The 16,981-nt window shown below is 30.6% G+C and overlaps 1 protein-coding gene and 1 non-coding gene across 2 annotated transcripts; one reads left to right on the top strand and one right to left on the bottom strand.

Moving 5' to 3' along the window:
- Positions 1 to 8,793: 8,793 nt before the first annotated feature.
- LOC125587252 lies at positions 8,794 to 9,492 on the bottom strand. The gene has a single exon (XM_048757473.1). It carries the CDS (start codon positions 9,490 to 9,492, stop codon positions 8,794 to 8,796), a length of 699 nt encoding a protein of 232 aa, XP_048613430.1.
- A 1,990-nt stretch (positions 9,493 to 11,482) lies between these two features.
- Positions 11,483 to 11,601, top strand: LOC125588103. The gene has a single exon (XR_007324499.1). It is a non-coding gene; the product is annotated as a 5S ribosomal RNA (ribosomal RNA).
- The last annotated feature ends 5,380 nt before the right edge of the window (positions 11,602 to 16,981 follow it).

Raw genomic sequence — 16,981 nt, 5'->3', positions numbered from 1 at the left:
CAGTCTCAAACATATTGAAGAGTTGAATATAATTTAAACCTTCTTCCTTTACTTTCAGTTGCAGAGACGTTTTCGTTTTTGCTATATATAAACACATTTCTTAGAGTTCTAGTAATGCGCTTCATAATTTTTTTTTTTTGAGCTTCATAAATTACATTTTTGTTAAATGTGTTTAGATTATAAAACCGAAGTGATGAACATATGTGAACTATACCATAAAAGTATTATGATAATATTTTTTTGTAGTTTTGATATATATATCATGTAATTTTGCATTTTTGTAAAGTTCAATCAATTATCTTTTTTTTGAACAAAAATTCTTTTTTTTGGCAACATTTTCATTAGCTTAAAAAACAGAGTATAATGGTCAGCTACTGAGCCGTGATATTACATATTGTTGGTCCATTAATTTGGCTCTTTTTGCTAACATATCAACATAATGTACAAGATTTCTAGGAACTTTCTCAAAAGAAAAAAATTTGAGCTTCGAAAGGTTAATGATGTCTAGAACCATTATTGAGGCTTCATTGCAGAAGTGGTTGCAATCCTTTAAGCTCTTGTGAAGTTGCGCATTGTCTCCTAGAAACATTACATTAGCATATCGTGGTCGGTGCAGTTGTTGAACCGCTAGCAAGGTTGCCATTTCCTCAGCTTCAAGCGATGAGTTTGTTGGAGCGATTGCAGAGATTCCATGGATAATAACTTAATAAGGGTGCCTTGTCGACTGTATAAGGACCACCCTATACCAGCTCTTTCATGAGGGGACTTCCAAGAAGCATCTACAATACAGTAGTAGCATGGTCTCGAGTGAGAATATCTTCAACGGAATGACAATGAGTTGCTGGACTATCCGATGCAACAGGTTCATTAAACTGCAAGGCTTAGCCTGCTTTGATGACCTGTACGATATGAACTAACGTTTTCGAATAGTAATATGTTCCGCATTTTCCATATTATTCATCCTAGAAACAAAGCTAAAGAGCCATGCCTTTCTCTTTTACCATCCATTACTAGGTGTTGAACTGATTGCAAGAGATCCATATTCAAACTGAAGCTCTGTGAAAGTTGAGGACATGCTAAGTTCCAAATCTCTCTGGATACTCCTAACACGTCTGTGTAATAGATATTTTTTTTTTGTACAGTTTTTTTTCTTATTTATCCTTTCCGCTTCTCTAGGTTGGTTAACTAATCTTATTTTTTTGATTTTTTTTTTTTTTTTTTTTTTTTTTTTCTTTCTTTATTCTTTTTTTTTTTCTTTTTTACATTTTCTTTTTTTTTTTTCTCTTGATTTCTTTTCTTTTTTTTTATTTTTTTTTTTTTATTTTTTTTTTTTTTTTTCTTTTTTTTATTTATCTATTTTTTTTTTTGTTTTTTTTTCCTCTTCTTTCTTTTCATTTTTTTCTTTTTTTTTTACCAACTTCTTTTTTTTTTTTTTTTTTTTTTTTTTTCTTGATATTTTTTTCTTTTTTCTTTCAATTTTTTTTTTTTTATACTTTTTTATAATATTTTTTCATTTTTTTTTTAAATTTTTTTTTTTTTTTTTTTTTTTATTTTTATTTTTAATTACAAATCTTTTAATTTTCTTTGTTTTCAAATTTTTTTTTATTATTTTTTTTTTATTTTTTTTTTTTTTTGATTTCAATTTTATATCATTTTTTTTTTTTTTTTTTTTTTTTTTTACAATATTTTTATAATATTTAATTTTTTTTTCCACCTTTATATTTTTTATCCATATTTTTATTATAATAATTTATTTAAGTATTTTAATTTTTAAAAGTTTTAAAATATTTTATTTATTTTTTTATTTTCATTTTTAAAACATTTGTTTATTCAATATTTTTTATAATTTAATTTAAAATTTTAATATAATTTTATTTTTAAATTTATATTAATATATTAATTAAAATTTTTTTATATTATATAGATAAAATGTAATTATATTATATATTTAACTATATTATATTTGTTTATATTTATTTTTTTTATTCTTAAAATTATGGATTGTGAAAGTTTTTTATATTCATAACGTTGTTCTTTATTTATTATCGGTTGTAGTTTGGGTTCAGATAAAAAAGTTTAGAACAATATTTTATATATAATTGTTTTTATTTATTTCGAAATATTTGGTGTATACGGGCGGTGAATCTATGTTGATTCGTTTAAAGTTAACATGAACAATATTTTATAAAAAACGGGGGTGTAACATACTAAGTGGACAATTTTCATTTATTATAGTTAAAATTGAATTTTTAGCATGACAACTATGTGTAAAAAATTATTAAAATAATAATAAATAAATTCATGACAATTTAAAAATATAGTTGTATAATTAAATAAAATTAAACTAAACAAAATTGTAACTGTATTTTGTTATTTTTTTTTAAAAAAAATTAATAAGTGTTTAGGAATAAAGTGTCAAATTAATGTGTCAAATGACTATGGCACAAGTGTATAGTTATGCAACATCACAAATTCAATACAATTATCAAAACCTCTTACTTATAATTTTTTAAAAATATATTTTACACAAATATAATTAAAAAGAAAAACACACATATGATTACAAAAAACACAAATATGAAAATTAAATTTCTAAAAAACATGTAAATCAAAAAATATACCCGCCCTTTCGAAGGGCGGGTCAGAATCTAGTATAATATATAAATAAAGAGAAATTGGATCACCTTGGCGAAGACCACGCAAAGGCTTAATGATTCTTGTGGGTTCTCCATTAATTATTACCGAATAGGTTACAGTTGTAATGCATCTCATGATCCATCTCCTCCATTGTTGACATAATCCCATCTTTTCCATCACTGCATCTAGGCCTGGACATTTCAGGTATCGGTTCAGTTCGGTTAGGGTATTTCGGGTTTCGGGTAGTTCTGGTAGGGGGCTAGAGGATTCATTTACTACTTGACATATTTTCGGTTTGGTTCGGTTCGAATAGTTTCGGGTTCGGTTCGGTTCGGATAGTAAAACTAGAAACCAAAAAATATTCAGAAAAATTGGTTCTCATTTGGTTCCGGTTCGGATTCAGGTAATTCGGGTAATTTGGATAAAATATTTGTTATTTAGGGTAAAATATCAAATAATTAGGATGATTTAAATAAGAAGTATGGATATTTCGGATAAAACTACCCGGATAGTTTCATGTAGTTTGAATACTTTATAATAATTTAGTTATCCTCAACTATTTTTGGATACTTTTAATAGACTTTTAAATTAAATATATATATATATATATATATAAATATTTAGTTATGCTATATGTATATATAATTAATATTTTTATATATTTGGGTACCCGTTTGGTTCTGAGCTCGGTTCCGATTCGGTTAGGTTATTTCGGATATAGAAATATAGGAACCGTTTGGATATTTGAGGGTTTCAGTCTGGTTCCGGTTTCATGTATTTCGGTTCGGTTCTTCAGTTCCAGTTTTTTGCCCATGCCTAATTGCGTCAATAAATCCTCATTCAATCCTATCAAAAGCCTTAGCAATATCAAGCTTTAGAGTCATGAATTTATTTCAAGACTTGGTGTGTAGGGAATGCATTAATTCGTGAGCAACAATGATATTATCAATGATGAACCTCTCATGGATGAAAAGCTGACTGATTCTCCGAGATTATACTGTTTAACTATGGTTTCAAACGCTCAGCTAGTATATTAGAGATAGTTTTGTAAGCTGATTGGCCTGTAATCTCTTATTGTACTAGAGTTCTCAACCTTTGGTATTAGACAAATGTGGTTTGATCAACTCTGGGATCCAGTTTGTTTTGCTAAAAAAATAGCTTAATGAAAGAGATAAGACCTGGTTTGATGGCTTCCCAATTCTGTTTGTAAAAGCTGGGTGACATTCTATCAGGGCCCGGGGCTTTCTCTGAGTTCATCTTGAAGATTGCAGCTTTAATCTCCTCCTCTAAAATTGGTCCAATCAAAGCTCTATTCATATTTTCAGTAAGTGACACAGGAATACCACTCATTAAGTTATTATCAACAAACTCCCATTACTCTTGTATAACTTCCGAAAATAATTTTCAATACGCTTATGAATATCACTTGATTTCGAGATCCACTTCACTTGATCATCTTGAATATGAGTGATCCTATTAATGCCTTCTCTGCTTTGTTTTATTGTGGAAGTATCTCATGTTATTGTCTCCTGCTTTCAGCCAAAGAACTCGACGCTTAGTTCTGCAATATTCTTCTTCAAGCCTGTATTGAAGCTGCAACTTGGCTTTTAGAGTAGTCAGGAGATTATAGTCGATAATGGGAGAGTCATAAACACCTTGAATCTCTTGCTTAAGCTCCTGAATGATGTTCTCCGAATTGGTGTTTTGCTTACTTCTCCACTGGGACAGAGATTTTCTACACTGCAAGATGATTGAGTGAATGTTTCCATCAGACATGTTAGAGCTTTCTTGACTGCAACCTTGTTCGACCACTTGTTTTAAACCCGAGTATAATCTCCATCTGCTATCATATCTAAACAGAGACCTTTTCTTCTTTTTGTTTTCATCAGTATCAAGAAGCAAAGGCCTATGATCAGATCTTATCCATGGGAGAAGAGAAACTCTGGCCATAGGGTACATATCTAGCCAACTACAATAAGCTACAGCCCTATCAATTCTAGACATAATGGTAAATTTGGACCTTCTTCCTAACCAATTATACCTTCTGCCTAAGGTTTTAATATCATGAAGACCCAATAAGGAAAGCATACGGTTGAAAAAAGAGAAAGATCCAACAGACCTGGTTATGCCACCTTGCTTCTCTTCCTTGCGTTTGATGTCATTAAAAACCTGCATTTTCGAGTCTATTAATCGACGCCACTGATGTTGTCTATATTTTACAATAGGATTTTTATATATATAAGACAACCAAAAAGTATTGGCGCCTTTTTTGAACGAAAATTCAGTCAATTGTTTTTAGTTTATATTGTAGTATCTCAGAAATTGGGTCCATGAACCATGGACTAAATATAACTCGATTAAGTACTCCAACTGCCAAACAACATCAAAAAGTTTCAGTTAAAAAAAAATTGGGATTGGAACATCGACGGTGGCAAAAGTTGTTGCTTCTTGTTGCTGGTAGAGCAACCTCAGAGAAATTTCAAACCCAAATGATAAATTCAACATTTTGTTGTAAATGAAGTGTTGGGAAAATACTTCTGTTATCATTACTGTCGACCAGAAGGTTCATATATATACAAGGTATTAGACCGTCATAAGGTCATGTTTATCCTAACAAGATAAGGATAAGGATAAACACTATGTTACAGATATACATGGAATATATACTAGATAAACACATAGTCTCTGGTTGTCTTTATCATGTCCCGGATTGGGCCTGCAGTACGGGCTGGTCCATGGTCGATCATCATTTGGTTTATAACACTCCCCCTTGATCGACACATCTGGTACAGGTTTATTGCATGCTTAATGTTGCCTCATTAAAACCTCTCCTGAAAAACCCCAAAACCAATGTGGCCAAATGGGAAACCAAGGACAGGAAAAAGAGTACAACACATGAACTCCCCCAGATGAATGCATCACTGTAGTAGACGCATTCCCATCTGGTATCCGAGTCTTCTTGAACGTTGAAGTTGCCTATGACTTGGTGAAGATGATCAGCTGGATTCTCCTTGAATGAACTTGTAAGTCTTGGACGTTGGTATGTCTTTTGGAACTCCATTAAGATGTGGTCAGGATGTACATCTTTGCTGCTGATCACTCCATGTCTTGGTTGAACTGATGGTGCTTCAAACGGTGCTCGGATGGACTTTATAATCTGCAATAAAACTTTACTTGCAGGTCCTTTTTCATGTCCCACGGATTCTCTTTGGTTATATGGCTTTCCCAAAACGTGGACATTCAATATATATTGAGTCATAGACCCAGAACACATACGAACAACTTTACTTCATATCTTTCGTTCATTCGGACTTATATCTCTTCGTATGTGCCAATGGCTTTATCCATTGTAACCAATCATTCTTTATTTTCTTTTGTCGATCCATGTTGAGCTATAGACCTTGTCTATATTCGTTCATAATCATGAGTGTCTAAGGTCATACCATCAATAATTATTTGCTGCAATGAAACTCATCACACAATGAATTCGCAGTCATACACTCATGTCCTTTGTACATGGTTATCGATCTTTTCTTGCTTTAGCAATGCTTATAATCATTAAGCCACGACCAGACATCCTTCTGGTCACTATCCTGGTTTATGGTTCTCACTTAGACGTGCTGACTTAATCATACACACACACACACGGCTATGATTTTTCTACAGACTTTCCATATGTAAAACATAGCCTGTTTAATCAATCGATAACTTGTATTATTGAACCTTTGAACCATTAAACATTTTTCTCTCAGTTGGTCTTTATTATGATCACAAGGAATTATAATATTTTCTGTATGGACTGACTGCACTAAGTAAATACTTAGTCTTTCATATTACTTACAGCTGCTGTATATTACAATCCATAAACAACTTAGGAACAAAGCTTGTTCTATGAGAATTTCTTTCTCATATTTCTATGGTACGTTGATACCTTTATCCAGTGATCCATTTGCTGCTTACTACACCATTATTTCTTTAGTAAATATCCAGACAAAATCAAACTTGATTTTCTGTAGTAGCATCCACCATATAGGAGCATATCTCTTTATAAATTGTTCCTTGGTCCTTGTGAGTATCCTTGTGTAATCAAGCTATACTTGAACGTTATTTAGAAGGAACATGGACACACTATACCATGTGGTCATGTCCTTTAATCTCACGGAATTTCTTATCTCACAAGATCCATTCACTGGTTTCTTTCTTAGATGGCTTTTCTGTATGTACATGGTTACTACGCCCATCTGTCTTATAATTACTTTGAATTCTTTGAACACCCCACGTCCCTATATAGGTTTTATGAGTACTCTACGTGGGTTCATGATCCTCAGGTTATATCCTTCAAATCCCAAGTACTACAATCTTTTATGAGCTCTTATGTATGTAAATACATCTTTGGTGTTAACACTCTTTATCTTTAGTTTCATACTGTTCCAGACATGATCTAATTAGATTTTGAGATCTTATTATCCAAGACCTTTATACCTTGCAGTTTGGCGTCCCAAACTACATGGTCTGGTACCTTAGATGTGTGGTTGCGCAACCTTATTTCTCTGTCTGAACTGGTTTCTCTTATGAACTCGGATTTGTACGATTCTGAGCACCTTTCATTACTTTCCGAGGTTCCTTATTATTTGGAACTTATTTGTCTATCTCTAATAGACATTGTAGCAACTTGATTGTGTCTCTTAGACATCTAATTCGTGGTGCTTAAGCTGGTATGACATAGTCATTTTTTCTTTTCGGGTCAGTGTGTCTGGCATATATTTCTGCTAGCTTTTATATCTTTTGATCATATTCTTTTAGAACGTCTAGATCATAATCTTTGGTCTGAGGATCTTGCCAAGACAACTATGGTTGATACCATTATATTTCTCTTTTACTCTTTACTCTTTATCAGCCTGATAACTTTCTCCTTTCAAAGTTGGATAATCAGATTACTATCTTTTGTAATCTGTGTTCTTGGCCACTTGATTAAATCATCCATGTTTGGCACAAGATACATTATAGTTTCGTGGAGGAAGTCTTATTTATCTAATATATATTCCCAATCCTCATCTGAGGTTCCATCTTAAATGGCACACATATATGTGGTGGAATATTCGTATTTTCTTAAGATGGTTTGTGTATATGTCTGGTTTATGACCCTTAATCATTCAGAGGTGGGAATGTCTATGCTTACATGTATGGCCTGATGTAAATCAATATTTATATACATAATGTCCTTAAGCTTTAGGCTGGACGTGGGTGATGTACCATTAGTGAGGGCTTTAAAGCTTTCCAGCCGTGTATATTATGGTTGTAAACCATGGAATCCGAATTTATGATATGATCATGGACTGTGGGTTTTAGTCCTCTCTCCCCCTCATGAACATACTCATAATTTCGTAGTGCTTAGGACAGTGGAGCCTTAATTATTTTAGTGATTTTCCCTTTTGTGTACTTATAACACATTGTGAGATTTTATGGGATCACTTTTGTGCCTTAATTAATTTTTCATCATGTTTTGGATCAAGATGGCTAATCTGGTCATGCCATAAGTGTTTATTTCGTGGTGAACCATACTGGTTACCATGGCTTTATGCCTCTTTCATACTGATCCTTAGCATAGAATAAATCAGTAGAAAATATAGGTATAGGCATTCATAATGCTTTTAGGCGATTTTTCAAAAATCTGAAAGGAATCGTATTTTCTTTGCTCACTGGTTCAATGTAGAATGTTATAAATCTTTATAACTCAATGGGTCTGAATAATGTCGTGTCTTTTGCCATTGTCAGTACCATTTAATTGATTTCAAGTGATTGTAGGAAGGTAAAGTTGAACTTATACAATCAAGATGAAGTTAAATCTATGCGAGAAATCAATCTATCAGTGAACTGACTCATTAGTCTACACCCAACAATTGATTTTATGTGATTGCAGGAAGGTAAAGTCAAACCTATACAATCAAGGTAAAGTTAAACCATGCATGAAATCAACTATCAGTGGACTGATTATCCTTTTATTAAGGTTTTATTTGTTATTTAATCAAGAATCATCAAGCAAGACCAAGCAAGATAATATATAAAAACAAAATCGTTTTTATTATTTCAATAACATAAATGAATAACAAATAAATCAAATCAGATATGAAAACATAAAATCAGAATGTCGGAAAATTATTCAATGTATAATCCGACCTCATGGTCCATGAGTGTCCACTCGGAATCCTCCTCAGATCTCTTCTTATCAAATGTGGCTTTATTAGCTTCATGGATTTTCATCTCACTGTCTAGTACTTCATAATATATCTCCATGATGTCATTAAACCGTCTGATGTTATCCATCCTTTTCTGCTTCTTTTGCTCAATGTCTAATAAATATGAGAATAGGTCATAATAGGTGGTGAAACCTTTGGCCTGATGTGATAACAACACTTCCTCTGAATGGAATGTGTCACGAGTTTTGTTTGACAAATCCTCGTTTGTTATCAATTCACCACATAGTCTAAGACTATAGGTGATTCTCATAAGATCAGAGTAATAATTGTCAACGGATTCATAATCCTGGAACCTTAGAGCTTCCCATTTTTTCTTGGATTCGTGCAACAATGGCTCACAGAATCTAGAATTCAAAAATGACCAGAGATTATGAGGATCATTAACATATCCAAACTCGTCTCTTAGGTCCTCACAGAGATGGTGTCGCATAATCATTATGGCTCTGTGTCTTTCACACGCAAGGGTGTCATTGCCATACTTGATGCACTTCCCAAGTCCTCTAGACTTCAAGACGGCTGAAGTGTTTATACCCCAATCAAGATAATTATTTCCAGAGAGATCAAGGGCTTTGTAATCTGAGGGTATGAAACTCGACATCTGAAATCATTTATTCAAAACAGGTCTTAATCAAGTAATCTTTTTGAAATTTTTCATGCTTCATATCAATGCCACACACGGACCAAAAGAAATTTTTTTTTCTAAATGATGCATTTTCTTAAAACCATACGGTTTAAGGTGTGGATCAATGTATTTTTCAGATTTAAGGTCCTCTTATTTCAAACACAAGGTTTCAAGGCCTTTAGGGATTCTATCTTAGATGATCAGGAAAATGTTCCATATTTTCTTCATCCCATTGGATCGGATCATTTAGTATAATGATTTTTTTTTCAGTTCAGATCAGATTGCTTGAAAACTATGAATGATCTATATCCCTAACAGTCGAGATTTCATGTTCAGTATGCAATATTAGCATGCAAACAATATGCAATCAAGCAAACCAATTCAATCATGAAATCAGGTTAGGGTTTTCGAAAAATATACCATATATTTATTATTATTATTTTTTTTTCGAAAAATAATCAAATCAGAAATTATTGTGACTTAAAAAAAATAAATCAGGAAGATTTGATTTATTCAAGCAATTTATTATATACTTTTTGATTTAAAAATAAATATATTTTTTCAGATATATTTCTGATATTTCGATTTTAAATATTAAAAAAAATATTTTTTTCAATCCTAATCAAGTTCTAGTCGTTATCAATCAACAGGAAAACAAATTTCTCAGACAAGAACAGGAGGTAAAACCTCGGATTAATTTATGAAACCATGATCAGATTTTCAAAAAAAATTATGTAACATGCAGTCCTTAACAGTTCTAGTTGATTCAGATCAGATAAGAACATTAAACAGGACAATAATGATAAGTTTAAGCAAGTAACAGTCGGTTTCTTTCAACATATAGCAGTCAGATTTTTTTAAAAAAATTGTTTAACTTTCAATCCTAAACAGTTCTAATGTGAAACTATCATCAGGAAAAGTTTTAAACAATTTTAAAATTAGTTTCAGATTAAGAACAGGTTCAAAACAAGTTCATGTTCGAGATTTTAAAGAGTTTATGGTTTCTGGTTTTATTTTATTTGCAGAGACATGTTGCTAAATATAGCTACATGGCTGCGGATGGGGTTTTTTTAATACTTTATGGGTTTTAGATGAGTTTTCGATGATACCTGAAAACTTTTGATGGGTTGATCGGTCTATCAGTTAGAGATCTTCCTGGTTAGCTGATGGATTGCTCGGAATTATTGTTTTTGTTGCTGCTTGTTGGAATAGGAGACTGGTATATGGTTGAGAGAGATTTTGGTTTCTGGAACAAATTTTCCGCTTGTATTGTAGCTGAGCGTGGGGGCGCGTCCGAACTCCGATTGATGTGGGGTTAGCGGCGTTGGCTTCGTCTCGTCAAGAGCTTTAATTTGGTATCTGGCTCGTCGTCTGGATCCACCGAAGTTGAGGGATAGAGCTGTTTGAAGTTTGTCGGGAATTAGAGTTTTTACTGCTCGGATTTATTTCTGGTTTTTAGGGTTAGGGTTTATGAGAGCAACGTCGTGCTGATAACGTGTTGTAAATGAAGTGTTGGGGAAATACTTCTGTTATCATTACTGTCGACCAGAAGGTCTATATATATACAAAGTATTAGACCGTCAGACGGTCATGTTTATCCTAACAAGATAAGGATAAAGGATAAACACTATGTTACAAATATACATGGAATATATACTAGATAAACACATAGTCTCTGTTTGTCTTTATCATGTCCCGAATTGGGCCTGCAGTACGGGTTGGTCCATGGTCGATCATCATTTGGTTTATAACACATTTTTCGTTTTATCCTTTTTTTTACAACTACTTCGTCTTTTTAACAGTTGAAGTTTACAATATTATTCCAATTTAATAATATTATTATTATTATTATTATAAATGAGTCTTTTATTATGATAACAAGAAATTGGGGCTCCATGTCCAATATTCTTATGGATACCTTTTATAAAAATATGTATAATTTTCTTAACTAAAGAGCATACGAAACGGGTGCGATCATACCAACACTAATGCACCGGATCCCATCAGAACTCTGCAGTTAAGCGTGCTTAGACGAAAGTAGTACTAGGATGGGTGATCTCCCGGAAAGTTCTCGTGTTGCACCTCTTTTTAAAAATTTGTCCAAAAAAAAAAAGAGCATACGAAACATATAAACCCTTAATGGATCTGAGAAATTACAAACAAATATATAATCGAATTATTCATAAGACTTTGAACCAAATACGAATTCTCGCAATTTCAATCTAATCTATTATCGAACTCTCAAAAGTCCGTACTTTTCATTGTCTTCTTCATTAGTCTTCTCGAGGATATGATCAAAATGACTCTTTTTTTAACGACATACATCAAAATGACAAATAAAAAAAAATCTCACACAACTACTTAAAAATACATAACCTAATCTCTTTACAATAATATGGATCTATCTATTACATCCATTATCCATAATTTATATTATATCATTAAAAAATAAGGTTAATTCTTTCAAATAGCCATTTTAAAAGTTTTTGTCACCAAAATATCTTCCAGAAAAAAAAATGACAAAAATAACTCTTTTTATTTTGAAAATTTTAATATTTATTTATTTGTTTTTTCAAATTTGAAACTCAACCCTTTAACTCTAAACATCAAGTCTATATTAGTTAACCTTAGGGTATAAATGTATATTTACTCTTTATTAAAACTTTTTTTGGTATTTTTCTTAATTGAAAGATATTTTTGTGAAAATAAATTAAAAAGGGCTATTTAGAGAATTTCTCTACAAATAATTAGAAAAACCAAATAAATTTTGTTTTGGTTCTTTCTCCTCCTACTCTTCTTCTTCATTGTGGATCTTTCATATTTCTTTTTTTCCTATTAGCCAACAAATTATTCTTCACATACATTCAGTGGCGGATCTAGGAGAGCTTTAATCGGGGGTACAACTACAAACTTTTAAGCTATACAGGGCATTATCATATGATTTGAGCTAATTACTTCAAAAAACTCAAGATTTAAAACTGAATGCTTAAACAAAATTAAAAATTAGCTGGGGCACGTGACTCCGTATGCCGTAAGTTACATCCTCCCCTGCATACGCTCTGGTTCAAACTTTAATTTTAAGTTGTTTCTTAAGTTTAAGGTTTTACTATTCAATTTGGAGTTTTTAAGATGTTAATAACCCAAGAACATAAGTACATAATTTTTTTGTCTCCTAAAACCTTACAATGATACTTTATGCATTATAGAAATTGAATTGTACTGAAATTGCATTAGATCATACATAGATAAGAACTGTAAATAAAACTGATATAACTAGTACATTGGTATGATTAGGACAGCTTGCATAACTTAGAACAAACGGTTACATAGTATAATTATGAAACTCGGTATAGTTAAGATAACAATTATATCTTGTATAGGACAAATAGTGTAACTAAAACAACAAATCTAATTATTTAGGAAAAATGATTACTAGCTACATGAAGTATTGGTCACCACATGGCTAACCATGCAAACTAAACTAATGTATATCTAGCCACACGAATTATATGTTATGCATGACAACGTCCCTCAACTTTATGATGTTATGTAGTTAACATCACGAGTTTAATTTAATTTATCCAAAAACTGATGTGGATGTTAGAGATCGTTTAAATATCTTGTTTCAGCAATTAAAATATGATCGATCCGACTATAATTTAACTAAAATTAGATTTTGACACATTTTAAAAGCGTAAGAATATTTTTAACAAAATCTAATTTACAAAATAAATATGTTTTAACATTTTTTGATAAGTAGTGTTTTAACATTTTTTATTTTAGTGTACTTTAAAACTATATAATTGTATTATTTTTATTTATATGATCTGTTTTGTTATGAACTTTTAATAAGTGATGTTTTAAAATTTTTATTTTAGTGTTTTGACATTTTTGTTTTAGTGTCTTTTAAAATTATATAATTATATTATTTTTATTTAATCTGTTTTGTGTTTTTTATTATTTTAATCTGTTTTGTTATGAACTTTTACTAAAAAAAATTGTAATTCGTTTGATTAATTATGTGATATATAATTGTTTGCTAATTTTTTAATTATAAAAATTATTTGCTGGCAATTTACTAACTCTAACATTTTATTGTTTAAAACTTATTTGAGGTCAACTTAAACCAAACATAATCTTGCGTATATAATTATCAATTATATATTTTTAAGAATAAAAATAATCAAAGAATAAGAATCTAATATGAAAGGTTGACTAAATTTAAATGAATGAAATTTTTGTTTATGAAAAAAAATATAAAATAATTCATTAACTTAATAATTTAATATTAAAGAAATAAAATGTTAGAGTCAATAAATTGACATCAAAGAAGTTTAATAGTAAATATTTTTATCAAATAAGTATATATCACAAAATTAATCAAATGAATTACAGAAATTTTATTAAAAATTCATACCAAAACAGATTAAAAGAATAAAAAATAATTAAATAATATCTTATATAACTTTTATATTTAATATAATCACTGTTTTCAAATACACTAAAATAAAAATGTTAAAACACTACTTATCAAAATTTATAAAACATATTGATTTTGTAAATTAGATTTTGTTAAAAATATTTTTACGCTTTTAAAATATGGATCAAAATCTAATTTAGGTAAATTACCGTCAGGTACGTCACATTTTAATTGATGTAACGAGAGAGGTAAACGGTCTCTGATATACACATCATTGTTTTGATATGAAATAAAACTCGTGATGTTACCTACATAACATCGTAAAGTTGAGGGATGTTGTCATGCATAATATATACTCTGTGTAGCTAAGTATACATTTGTTTAGTTTGCATGGTTAGCCATGACCAATACTTCGTGTATTCATCGATCATTTTTCCAATTATTTATTAATGGAGTTTCTTATTCTTTTTCAGGAGACAAAACTATTTGACTATTTGTTAGAATAATATATTTTGATTATGGAAGACATTATGACGTACTATGGAATTTAATAAAAGTTCAAATTTGTATTTTAATGATGAAAACATCTTTGGAAATTACTTATTCTCCACTGGTTGATAATTATGCATGAAGATTAAATCAACTAAAGTTATGACAAAGCTTTAGGTTTAATCACATTTCATTGACATGAATTCTGTAAATGATATTGTAAAGACTTATCCTCTTCTTTACAATATTTGCATCTTAGTGAGCTCTTAAATGTTCATGAATATCTGTTTTCCAAGATCTTACGTGTGTTTCTTGATCAAGAAATAACAGAAACACGAGTATCTAAATTCGATTAGATATCTCACAAGTTTTTTTTCTTTGTTTGAGTTTAACAAAACCATCTTTATTCATCATGTCTCAAAATATAGGGCCAAAATGCGACCACTGTGCAACCATACAAACAATATTTTCCAGCAAATCCAGTTTGGCCAAACTATGCCTAAATCGTGGCATCCATGTACACTGCCATTTCCTCTGTCTTTCATGACACACGTTCTTTGATCTGCGAGAAATGTTTCTCATAGCATGACGTATTCGTTGTCTCATCGAGAAGGTTTCATCACTGACACACAAGTAATTTCTTCTACCATATAGGACATAGACTTCAAAGCTTGGTCCAGTCTCTAGTTGTCCTTCTCAAACAGACTTTTCCCGATGTACTCTTAGATTTTTGAACTTTCTGCCGCTGGTTTAATTAATTCACTAGATTCTGAAGGGCAGATATATATATATATATATATATATATATATTTTTTTTTAAAAAAAAAAATTTAATTTGTGTATTTGTGTATTCTTTGTAATTATGTGTATAAATTTTAATCAAAATCTATTTTATCAAATAATAGCAATTTAAAAGTTGATCCAACATTCGGTTCTTTGTAATTATATTTCGTGTACACATTTCTTTGTAATTATATTGTATGTTCTAGATTTTGACCCGTACGTATAATCTTGGATTGTAATTTTTTGTTTTTATGTTTTATAAATGTGTTTTTTGAAATTTAATTTATGTCTAACTCTTTATTCATTTTATTTAAGAAGCTTCTTATTATTCTCTTTATATAATTGTATCTAATTTATTTAAACAATAATTAAGAAAGTTATCAATAAACGTTAAATATTTATAGAAACATAAAAAAAAAAATACAAACCAACATTAGATCCATGGGTCAAAATCTATAACATATAATATGATTACAAAGAAACGGATACACATACATATAATTACAAAGAACCGAACGTATGCTGGATCAACTTTTAAATTTCTATTATTTTATAAAATATATTTTGATAAAAATTCATACACAAATATGATTACAAAGAATACACAAATATAATTTTTTTTTTTTAAATATCATTTTTGCCAACAAAATTTTAATTAATGGCCCAAATGGTGAAAGAAGAAAGAAAATACGTATGGTGCAAGACAAATAAAAGTAAACCAAAAAATGATATTAAAAAAATAGAAATTATAGTGGAGTACACTGTACACGTCAATTGTTGCAGTTATATTCAGAAGAATTAGGACAGTTTTATTTCACAAGCTTACGTCATCATCATAAAAGCGCTTTCAAAGAAAAAGTGATATCCGTCTTTGGTAGATAAAATTATAACGTGGTAGTGCTTTGATATAATTAGATGCAGTTATATAAAAATGAGTTTTTTTAATTGGATCCTACTTTTATCAATAATAGGTGACATTGTTGTTCTAGTAGAATAGATTGGTTGGTTTTTTTGCCCTTGCTTGATCCCAACAATACCATATTCCTTATGACTAAAATCAACGAGCTAGACAGTTTGATTGGTTAGGTGCCCAAAAAAAAAAGACAGTTTGATTGGTTCCTCTTATTCCATGATGCGACACAACATCAATTGCACTCAAGATCTCAGTGACCAATCATCTTTTCATGTGGATTCTAAGGCACCACTAAAAAATTGAAAACCTACTCAAACATGTTTTAAGTTCTTGACGAACGATATTATTCTCATTTGTGTGTATTGTCAGGGACGTATTAATTTGATTCTAAGGTGAAGAAGATATATGTGAATGACTTAACTTGGAAAATGCGCCGTTAAACTTTGATGTTGGAGATGATATAATCGGATGTGAGCCACAAGAACAGATATATGTATATCAGTATAAATATAATTTGATCACACGGTACCAAATTGTCTCTTGATCTACAAAAACAATAAACCCGTTACCTCACTATAGACAACGCTTAAAAAGTCACTATTGCTTTTCTTTTTTCCTTTTGATTCTTTCTAAATATTACTACAATGAACTCGGCAAATTCTCTTTTCACGCAACGTCACCAGGACATCAAGAATGTACAAGTTATCATCAGCCATGTCCGTCGCAAATGAACAACAACACTGGACTTCCTCTTCTTACATCACCTGATTCACCTGCCTTGCTCTCACGGACAAATCCATACCACCATGTCGCTTACAATCTCCAACATCACATGTCATGAAACAGTGCAACGGATTACC

The sequence above is a fragment of the Brassica napus genome, chromosome C5, assembly GCF_020379485.1.
Source record: "Brassica napus cultivar Da-Ae chromosome C5, Da-Ae, whole genome shotgun sequence".
NCBI lineage: Eukaryota > Viridiplantae > Streptophyta > Magnoliopsida > Brassicales > Brassicaceae > Brassica > Brassica napus.
Note: the sequence above shows the minus strand (reverse complement) of the source record. Positions and strands in the feature narration are given on the sequence as shown.